Genomic DNA, 11,774 nt, shown 5'->3' on the forward strand with positions numbered 1-11,774 from the left:
ATGTTTAATCTGCCTTCCTGACATTGCTGACTCTATTCGTTTCCTGTGCTTACTACTTTTTCTTTTGCTTCCACACTGAAGAGGTGCAGAGAGGAAGGGGAACTGGCACGTATTTATCTCTGGTGTAGTGCCTGAGTCTTTGAGCTAGGCCCAGATCTGGCAGGAGCTGGGCGTACACTCGGAGGTGAATGAGGCTGCCAATCCCTGATCACCCACTGTTTTTGCGTGTGTATGTGTGCGCATGCGCATACGTCTCGAAGTTTGGTGATTTGCATTATGATGTATGGGAGATAACTGCCTTCCCAGGCTGGAGTAGAAGTGGTGTGCAGTGTGGGGCTGGAGGGGAAAGATTTTATGGGTGTTGGGTGAGTTGGTGGGGGACAGTGTCAACTGCCCAGTGTGGCACACCAGTGTAAATACTGGCACAGCAATCCTAGCTGCTGGGTCGATACTCTCCCTTGACTTGAATAATAAACTTTAATTTTCTTCAGAGTAAAAATGATTTTGACAGAAACTTCTATACTGTTGAGAACATTATATAAATGAATCAAGAGACCATAAAACATAAAAGTGGAAATTAGGCCATTAAGCCCATTGAGTCTGCTCTACCATTGTCATGCCTGATACATTTCCCACCCATGTTAGGTTAGATTAGATTACTTAGTGTGGAAACAGGCCCTTCAGCCCAACAAGTCCACTCTGAAGAGCAACCCACTCAGACCCATTCCCCTACATTTACCCCTTCACCTAACAACACTGTGTGGGCAATTTAGAATGGCTAATTCCCCAATGCACATTTTTGGACTGTGGGAGGAAACCCACACAGACAAGAGGAGAATGTGCAAACTCCACACCTGCCTGAGGCAGGAATTGAACCCGGGTCTCTGGCGCTGAGAGGTAGCAGTGCTAACCACTGTGCCACCATGCCACCCTCTCACTTTCTCCCTGTGACCCTTGATACTCAAGAACCTATTTATCTCTGTCTTAAATATCCTCAATGTCCTGACCTCAAGTCTTCTGTGTGGCAATAAATTCCAAAGATTCACCACTCTCTGGCTGAAGAAGGTTCTCTTTATCTCTTATAATATGCCTTTCCTTTTACTTTAAGGCAGTGCCCTTATGTCTAGTCTCTCCTACCAATGGAAACATTTTCCCACCATTTACTTCATCCAGGCTATTCAATATTTTGTTTCAATTAGACTTCCCCTCACACTTCTAAACTCCATCGAGTATAGACTCCGAGTCCTCAGACATTCCTCATGTTAAGCTTTCCATTCTTGGGACACTTCTTGTGAACCACCTCTGAACATGCACCAAGGCCAGTACGTCCTGAGATATGGGCACAATACACTGAATGTAGTCTGACCAGATCCTTTGAGTAGATTGGCTGTGCTTTTCCAGCACCACTCTCGTCAGGCAGCATCTGAGGAGCAGAAAACTCGACATTTCGGGCAAGAAAGGCTGTGCTTTTCCAGCACCACTGAATTCCAGCATCTACTGTTTTCACTTTTGCCCAGATCCTTTTAGAGCCTCCGACGTACGTCCCTGCTCTTATGTTCAAGTGATCTCAAAACAAATGCCATCATTGCGTTTGCCATTCTAAATACTGACTCCACCTGCAAGTTTACCTTGAGAATCCCGGACTTGAACTCCCAAGTCTGTCTGCACATTAGACTTATGAATTTTCTTCCCACTTAGAAAATAGACCATGCCTCTTCCAACCAAAGTGCATGACCTCACTTTCCCACATTGTATTCCATCTGTCATTCTTTGTCCACTCTCTCCTAACCTGTCCAAATCCTTCTGCAGCCTCCCTGCTGCCTCAATGCTATCTGTCCCTCTATTTATCTTTGTATCATCTGCAAAGTTGGCCAGAATGACCACGTTCCTCCATCTAGGTCGTTAATGTATAAAGTGAAAAGTTGTGGTCCCAGCACGGAGTCTTGCAGAACACCACTTATCACTGGCTGCCATCCTGAGAAGGACCTTTTTATCCCCACTCTTTGCTTCCTGCCAGACAGACAAGCTTTTATCCATGCAAGCACCTTGTCTTTGACATCATGGGTACTTATCTTACTCAGCAGCCCCCTGTGCAGCACTTGTCAAAGGCCTTCTTGAAGTCCAGGTAGATAACATCCATTGGCTGTCTTTCATCTAACCTGCTTGTTACTTCCACAAAAATTCCTTTGAAACCATGCTGTTTTTTGCCCTATTTTACCATATACCTCCATGGGGTGGCACAGTAGATCAGTGATTAGCACTGTTGCCTCACAGCATCAGGGACTTTGGTTCGATTCCAGCCTCTGGCAACTGTCTATGTGGAGTTTGCACATTCTCCCTGTGTCTGCGTGTGTAGGGTGGTTGAATTTGCCATGCTAAATTGTCCAGTATTCAGGGGTGTGTGGGTTAGGTGCATTAGTTAGAAGAATGTTAACTCTTTGGAGGGTTTGTCTGGGCTTGTTGGCCCAAAGGACCTGTTTCCTGTCGGCAGTCTCTGATTCTCAATGGATTCCAAGATCTTATCCACACCTGAGCTCAGGCTAATTGGTTTGTAATGTTCTGACTTTTGTCTTACGCTGTCTTTTAAACAGGGGTGTTCCGTTAGCTATTTTCCAGTCCTTGGGCTCTTCCCAATTCTAGCGATTCCTAAAAGATCACCACCAATGCCTCCACTGTCTGTTCAGCTATCTCCCTTTGAACTCTGGGGTGCAGTCTGTCTGGTTCAGGTGACTTAGGCCTTTTTTTAGGCCAATCATTTTTCCTAGCATTTCCTTGGTGATGACCACCGTTCTCAGCTCTGCTCCCTGTTACTGTCTTGAATTTCTGGCATATTACTCATGTCTTCCACCATGAGGACTGATGCAAAGAGTGCGAGAGGATGAATGTATGGAGAAAACACAGCAAGGTTAGTATTAGTTAAAAGTGCAAATTTATTTGTTAGTTTGCTTGACTAACTATAATCCCACTTTCTGACACTTATGTAGTGTTACTTGTATTGTTTATGATCATTGTGCTGTTTGAAGGCATTATGGTTCAGAAAATTATGAATGTCCTTGTTGAGGCATGCCACCTGGTGGTAAAAACTTTCTGCTTTATTATAGCTGGCTTGGGCAGTCCTGGTTATCACGATGATGTCCCACCCTCTTATTATGATAACGAGGAATTCACTGCAGCAAACTTTGAAGACAAGAATATCCGCAGAGCATTTATTAGAAAGGTAAGACTGTTGTGTGCGAAGTAATTGGAAGAAACATGTGGAAACGTGAAAATAATTAATATTCTTTCACTATGCAAGGGCATACTAGTAAAGCAGGCTAATGTTTTGGGGATATGGGATCAAATCCTCCCAGAGTAACTACTGAAATGTTAAATTTGGTTTGTATTTTTCATTCACTTTCTCTATTCTTTTGCCATTCAACTTTTAATTGGCGTACTCTGGTTCTTGATCTTGTCAGTGGGAAGACGTTTTCTGTCTGTTATATCCAGAAGCCTCAGCTTTTTGAATACCACTTCTTTTAAATTTTTTAAGTACCTCTTTTCCATAAAGAATGGCTCTACCTTTTTCCAATCTATGCACATAACTAAAGTTGCTCCTCTTGGAGCATTCTTTTGTGTGTTGTCTCTACCTCGGTAATGTCTTCCTATTCCTAAAATGTAATATTTGGAACTGGACGTATTACGCTTGTTGAGGCAAAGATAGTATTTTGTAGAGGTTTATCATAACTTCGTTCATTCGTCCTTCCAACCACCACCTAGGAAATCATGGATCCCAAATGCAAGAATCAATCTTTTATACAGAGGAACTTCAATTATCTGGCATTCACTTATCTGAATTTCAGATTATCCAGAAAAAATTTGCAAGGTCACCGTGCTTTGCTAAACTGTTACCTAGCATTCGATTTATCTGAACAAAATACACTCCACCTCTGTCATTCGAATAATCAAGGTTCCTCTGTATTGCATTTTCTTGTTCTCCTTCTAAAAAATAATCCACAATTCCAGAAGAGTGTTGCAGATGCAGAGTTAGAGTCCTACAGCATGGAGACAGGCCCTTTGGTCGAAACTGGTCCATGCTGACCAAAATATCCAGCACTTGGCCCATATCCTTCTGAACCTTTTCTTATTCATAAATTCCCTACAGTATGGAAACAGGCCATTCGGCCCAAGTCCACACCGACCCTCCAAAGAGTAACCCAACCAGACCCATTCCCCTATCCTATATTTACTCCTAACTAACACTGTGGGCAATTTATCATAGTCAATTCACCTGACCTGCACATCTTTGGATTGTGGGAGGAAACTGGAGCACCCAGAGGAAACCCACGCAGACACTGGGAGAATGTGTGCAAATGCCACATAGTTGTTTGAGGCAGGAATCAAACCTGGGTCCCGGGTGCTGTGAGGCAGCAATGCTAGCCACTGTGCCACATTTAAATGCTTTTTATATGTTAATGTACCCACCTCAAGCACTCCAGTTGGCTGCTCATTCCATATGCACACCACCCTCTTTCAAAAAAAAAGTCCCTCCTGTTCCCTTTTTTATTCTTTTCTCCTCTAACCTTAATCTGATATCCACCAATCCTTGATTCCCCAGTCTTGGCAAGATCAACCCCCCACCCCCCATTCTCCTACGCGCTAAAGAAACCTGTCCTAGCTTATCCAACCTCTCCCTGTAACTCTGACCATTGCGTTCTAGCAACATGCTTCTAAATTTCTTCTGCGCACACTCTCTTTCCAGGTTAATAACATCCTTCCTATAGCACGTTGACCAGAACTGAACACCATACACTCAAGTTCAGCCTCACCAATATCCTGTACAACTGAAATATAACTTCTGCTCAGTGCCCTGACGGAAGAAGGCCAATATGCCAAAAGCTGTCCTCACTGCCATGTGACTCCTTGTCACAGCCTTGCTTGTAACTCCACTTTGAGAACTGTGAATCTGAATTCCTAGATCCCTCTGTTCCACTAGACTATAAGGCCTGACCATTCAGCATAAAACTCCTACCTTGCATTTTGGAAATTCAAATCAAGACCTCACACTTCTTTATAATAAACTTCATTTGCCATTTCTCTGTCCACTTTCCCAGCTGATCAAGGTCCTGCTGCAATCTCTGATATCCTTCCTTGCTGTCCACTATGCTGCCTATTTTAGTGTCATCTGAAAACTTACTAATCATACCTTTACATTCTCATTCAAATCATTTGGTATAGATAACAAACAGCAATGGGCCCAGTACTGATCCCTGAGGCACTCCACTAGTCACAGGCCTTCAGTCCGACCAGCATTATTACCCTCTGTTTCCTATCATCAAGCCAATTGTGTATCCAATTTGCTAGCTTCCCCTGGATTTCATGCGATCTAAACTTCCAGAGCAGCCTACCATGTGGAACCTTATCAAAGGTCTTACTGAAATCCATATAGACTACGTCTACTGCCCCTTCCTCGTTGCTTCATCAAGGAACTCTTTTTACAAATTTGTGAGGCACCGTGTCCCACCCACAGTGGAAGGGTTCTGAAAAGATTGTGAGGCATGATGTCCCAGCCACAATGCTACCCTGACTACTAATCAAACCCTATATTTGCAAATGCATGTATGTGTTATCCCTCCATCTTAAGTAACTTACCACAGATGGTAAGCTTACTGGTCCATAATTCCCAGTTTCTCTTTGCAGCCCTCCTTGAATAAGGGCACATTTGCTACCCTCCAGTCATCTGGGACTTCACCTGTGGCTAATGATGCCAGGCCCCTGAAATTTCTTCTCTAGCCTTTTGCAGGGTTCTGGGATATATCTGGTCAGAACTAGGAGACTTATCCACCTTTTTTTTTTGTACATCCATCACCACCTCCACTGTGATCTGGACTGTCCGAAACATATTACCACTAATTTCTCCAAGTTCCTAAGTAGTCTTGGCTTTCACTACAGGATAAATATTCAAGGATCTCTCCTATCTCCTGCGGTTCTGTGCACACATGTCCACTTTGGTCCCTGAGAGGTCCTGTTCTCTCCTTATTTTTCCATAACCTCTTTGGCTGAGAAGATTAGGATAAATCCAAAACTATTTCATGTCCCTTTTACCGCCCTCCTGTAAACTGTATCCCCTGTATACCTCCAAGGATTCCCTTGATCCCAGCTAATGCTGCCTCCTTTCTGGTCAAAGCCTCCACATCACTGGTCTTCCAGGGTTCTGTACTCCTGCCAACTTTGCCCTTCAGCAAGTGGGAGGCCTTTAAAACTGAAATAGCTAGAGTTAAGGCCTATATGTTCCTGAGGTTGGAGGTACCTTTTGCCTGCAAACTACCCCAATCAATGTCTGTGAGCTCCTGGCTAATACCTTGCCAAAATTTAGAACTTGAACCTGTGGAGTAGTTTTTGTCCCTCTCCATAAGTATTTTAAAATTGCGTAGAACTAGAGTCACTGGTCCTGAAGTGCTCCCCCCATCACCTGTCCTACCCTATTTCTCAAGAGTGGGTCGAGTTTTGCCCCTTCCTGAATAGGACTCTGTATACAGCTTGATTAAGCTTTCCTGAACTCGGATAAATTCCACCCCATCTAAGCCCTTAACACTCTGACAGTCTATTAGGAAAATTAAAATCCCCTACTATGACAACCCAATTCCTCCTGCAAGTCTCCCCAACTCCCTGCATGTTTGTGCCTCTAATTCCTGTCGACTATTTGGGGGCCTAGAGTGGAATCCCAATCATGTCACCATCCCTTTGTTTCCTAGCTCCATGCAGGAAGCCTCACTGGATGATCCTTCAGTTTTTCATCTGATTGCTACTGAGATACTCACTCACGTTAATCAAAAATGCAATCTGGCCCCCCCCTGCTTTCCACTGTGTCCTATCTAAAGCACTTGTACCTGGCACCTTAAGCTTTAAACTGCCAGTCCTGTCCCTCTCTTTGCCATGACACAAACACGGCTATGATATCCCAGTCCCACTTACATATCCGTGCCCTGAGTTCATCAGCCATACCCATCAGCCCTCTTGCATTGTAATGGATGCAGTTTAATCCAAAAAGCATTCCTCACTCAGTGTTCCAGTCTGATCTGTCACTTCAACTTATTAACTTATTTCTGATTACTGTAACTCTTTCCAACCTCGCACTTGCCTCCTTGCTGTTGAGGATCTCTTTTTTCCTTCCCCCCCCCCCCAATCTAATTGTTGTGAACAGCTGTGCTTGAATAAAGTTTTCGGTCTCAAGGGTGGTGAATCATTCTAAAGAGATACCATACCCATGTTTCTTATGTTGTCATGGTGTGATATCCCTGAAAACTTGACCTGTTTTAAACAGGAATAGCAGTGAAGCCAAGCAGATCTATGGTTCATCATCGTGGAATGCAGGTGGAACTCATACTCTGATTACAAATTTGAGAAGTTGAAACCAGATGGGAAGATTTGCCTAGGTAGAGAAAGAAGTCTGGGGGAAATTTCTCACTGTGAATTCTGGAGTTAATAGTTTCTCAACTGAAAAAAAAATTGAATCCTCGGCAACCCAATCCCCTTTGACTGGTTCTTGAACTGAATATAAGCAGTACTATATTTTGGCTGTGCTAAAGATGGAAAAAAAAGGGTTTATTTTCTGGCTTGACGTACAAATTGTCAACAAAAGATAGTCAGTGGTGCTTTTAGTCTTTTGATGAGTCTTGATTAGATTAGATTAGATTAGATTACTTAGTGTGGAAACAGGCCCTTCAGCCCAACAAGTCCACACTGACCCGCCGAAGCGCAACCCTCCCATACCCCTACATTTACCCCTTACCTAACACTGGCAATTTAGCATGGCCAATTCACCTGACCCGCACATTTTTGGACTGTGGGAGGAAACCGGAGCACCCGGAGGAAACCCACACAGACACGGGGAGAACGTGCAAACTCCACACAGTCAGTTGCCTGAGGCAGGAATTGAACCCAGGTCTCTGGCGCTGTGAGGCAGCAGTGCTAACCACTGTGCCACCGTGAAAACTAGGCATTTTTTTGGGTATTGATTGGAGTTAGATTGGCAACTCGTAGAGTCAAATGTACAGCATGGAAACAGACCCTTTTTGGTCCAACTCTTCCATGCTGATCAGCTATTCTAACCTAATCTAGTCCCATTTGCCAGGACTTAGCCCAAATCCCTCAACTCTTCCTATTCATATGCCCATCCAGATGCCTTTTTTAATGTTGCAATTGCACCAGCCTCCTCCACTTCCTCTTGCAGCTCATTCCATACACGCACCACTCTGAAAAAGTTATCCCTTAGGTCCCTTTTATATCTTCCCCTCACCCTAAACTTATGCCCTTTAGTTCTGGACTCTCCCACCCCAGGGAAAAGACCTTGTCTGTTTATCTGATCCATGCCCCTCATGATTTTATAAACCTCTGAGGTTACCCCTCAGCATTCGGTGCTCCAGGGAAAACCGTCCTAGCCTATTCAGCCTCCCAATAGCTCAAATCTGCCAACCCTGGCAACATCCTTTTACGTCTTTTCTGAGCCGTTTCAAGTTTCACTGCATCTTTCTGATAGGAGACCAGACTTGCACACGATATTCCAACACTGGCCTAACTAATGTCCTGTACAGCTGCAACATGACCTCCCAACTCCTATACTCTATGCTTTGACCAATCAAGGAAAGCATACCAAAAGCCACCTTTATTATCCTATCTATCTGTGACTCCACTTTCAAGGAGCTGCACTCCAAGGCCTTTGTTCAGCAACAGTCCCCAGGACCTTAGCAGGACTTATACACTTAATGGTAAGATTTGCTTTCCCAAAATGCAGCACCTCACATTTATTTGAATTAAACTCCATTTGCCACTCCTCAATCCATTGGCCTATCTGATCAAGATACCGTTGTAATCTGAGGTAACTTCCTTCATTGTTCATTACACCTCCAGTTTTGGTGTCATCTGCAAACTTACTAACTATATGTCCTACGTTCATATTGAAATTATTTATATAAAAGGTGAAAAATAGTGGACCTGTAAATCTGGACCCTGGGAGGGGCCTCTCTCTTCTGCAATCGGTCAAATAAGCATTAGCAGCTCAGTCTGATTTCAGCAAGATTTAACAATGTATTATGACACCAGGCATAGATTCTCCTCCAGCAGGTCAGGCAGCATCAAAGGAACAGGAGAATTGACATTTCTGGCGTAAGCCCTTCAGGAATGAGGAGGGTATGTCAGTCTGCTTGGCACACCCTCCTCATTCCTGAAGGGCTTATGCCCGAAACATCGATTCTCCTGTTCCTTTGCTGCCTGACCTGCTGCGCTTTTCCAGCAACACATTTTTAAGCTCTGATCTCCAGCATCTGCAGTCCTCACTTTCTCCCATAGATTATCCAGCAACACGGGTTAAGCACCTTTGTGTACTCTGGGGAAAGTTGCTGCCTTAGCTTAAAATACAACAACTTTTATAGCTCTCTTTGCAAATAGAACGGCCTTAATTGCAAACTTTAATCAAATGAAATGACAATTAGATATAAAATTAAGCCAGTGATATTTGCTGGGGACTGACTTGTTTTGCATGCCTATATATCCAGGACACCTGGTTTCCAAGGTCACTTTAGGATACTTTAATAATGTCATATCTATCTTAATTAAGTTCAGATTTTAGATCCTCGGACCCAGCACTGATCCTTGTGGCACTCCACTGGTCACAGGCCTCCAAGCTCTGAAAAGCAACCTTCCACCACCCTCTTTTCTACCTTCGAGCCAGTTCTCTATCCAAATGGCAAGTTCTCACTGTATTCCATGCTAACCATTATACCAAGGGGAACCTTGTCAAATGCCTTACTGTTCATGAGACATGATTTCCCACGCACAAAACTCATCAGCCTCATTCCTGAAGAAGGGCTTATGCCCGAAACGTCGAATCTCCTGTTCCTTGGATGCTGCCTGACCTGCTGCGCTTTTCCAGCAACACATTTTCAGCTCTGATCTCCAGCATCTGCAGACCTCACTTTCTTCTCAAACTCTAATCAGTCCCTGTCTTTCCAAATATGCATAAATCCTATCGTTCAGGATTCCCTCCAACAACTTCCCTACCACCGACGTCAGGCTCACCGGTCTATACTTCCCTGGCTTCTCCTTATCACCTTTCCTAATTAATGGTGCCACATTAGCCAGCCTTCAGTCATTTGGCCTGTGACTATTGACATAAAAATCTCAGCAAGAGGTCCAACAATCACGCCTCTAGCTTCCCACTGAGTTCTAGGGTACACCTGATCAGGTCCTGGGGATTTCTCCTTTCATGCATTTCAAGACATCCAGCATTTCCTCCTCTGTAATGTGGACTTTTTTTTTCAAGGTGTCACCATCTGTTTCCCTACATTCGATGTCTTCCATATCCTTATCCACAGTACACAGATGCAAAATACTTATTTAGTATCTTCCGCCATCTCCTGTGGCTTCACACAAATGCCACCTTGCTTGAGGAACTCTAATCTCTTCCTACCTTTTTGTCCTTAATGTATTTGTAAAATCCCTTTGGATTCTCCTTAACTCTATTTGCCAGAACTATCTCGTAACCCCTTTTTGCCCTCCTGATTTCCCTCTTAAGTATACTCTTTCTGCCTTATACAGTAAGGATTCACTTGATCTCTCGTGTCCATACCTGACATATACATCTTACTGTTAACTAAACCTTGTACTCTTAACCCTCAATTTCTCTAATCATCCAACATTCCCTGCACCCATGAGCCTTTCCTTTCACCTTTAAAAATGTAGATTGTAACTAAGAGCCAGCATCTGCAGCCTCTTGAGTCTGTCTCTGTCTCTGTGGTTTAGTGTGGGAGTGTCTCTCAACCATGATGACTCTGGTGTACTTTTGTGTTCTGAACTGGTGAGCATGGTTTAATGGGATCTGGAAACCTGTCAGGGATCAATGGTTTGTATATTTTGAGCTGTACATTCTTGTGCAGAACTTGATAGAACATAGAAAAGTACAGCACAGAACAGGCCCTTTGGCCCATAATGTTGTTGTGCTGAGGCTTAATTCGATTGTAAAATATAATAACTTAACCTACGCACCCCTCAACTCACTGCTATTTATGTGCATGTCCAGCAGTTGCTTAAATGTCCCCAATGACTCTGCTTCCACCACCACTGTGGGCAGCGCATTCCATGCATTCACCACTCTGCGTAAAGCACCTACCTCTGACGTTTCCTCTATACCTTTCTCCAAATATCTTAAAGTCTTAAAAGATTATTGTACTTTTTCTCTACCTCTTGCCCAACCAAATCCACTGGCAGAGGAAACTAATGCAAGTCTATCTAATACTTGATGAAGCTTAACATTTTGTGACAAATAGAATATTATAGGAAATGCTGCTGTTAAATGTTGAATTATTGTAACTTGATGAAAGGGAGAATGTTTGCTGTTATTTGACAGCTTGCATGATCACTTTGGTTAAAAATCACAACACCAGGTTATAGTCCAACAGGTTTAATTGGAAGCTCACTAGCTTTCGGAAAGCTGGTGTGCTTCCAATTAAACCCATTGGACTATAACCTGGTGTTGTGATTTTTAACTTTGTACACCCCAGTCCAACACCGGCATCTTCAAATCACTAGTTATACAATTCTGTTGGAGTGGGTTTTGTGGATCCCATACTAGTTTAGTTTGTAATGCTGTATTTTGTATTGGCATTTGAATACAAATTGCCGTGAACATTGTGAACCCACTTAACAGCAGGGTCTTGGCTAACTTGGCCATTTAGAGATGATAGTTGTGTTCCAGAGGTAGGTGCTACAGATTGTGGGTCACTACAGGGGAGGTCAGCAGT

The 11,774-nt window shown here is 43.5% G+C and overlaps 1 protein-coding gene across 1 annotated transcript in view; it reads left to right on the forward strand.

Moving 5' to 3' along the window:
- Positions 1 to 11,774, forward strand: part of LOC132815881 (protein lifeguard 1-like) — an 88,785-nt gene that overhangs the window by 54,149 nt on the left and 22,862 nt on the right. The window contains exon 3 of the mRNA XM_060825226.1: positions 3,102 to 3,217. Within this exon, the coding sequence (XP_060681209.1) occupies positions 3,102 to 3,217 (116 nt within the window). The remainder of the gene's footprint in view (positions 1 to 3,101; positions 3,218 to 11,774) is intronic.

The sequence above is a fragment of the Hemiscyllium ocellatum genome, chromosome 5 (genome assembly GCF_020745735.1).
Source record: "Hemiscyllium ocellatum isolate sHemOce1 chromosome 5, sHemOce1.pat.X.cur, whole genome shotgun sequence".
In the NCBI taxonomy this organism is placed as follows: domain Eukaryota; kingdom Metazoa; phylum Chordata; class Chondrichthyes; order Orectolobiformes; family Hemiscylliidae; genus Hemiscyllium; species Hemiscyllium ocellatum.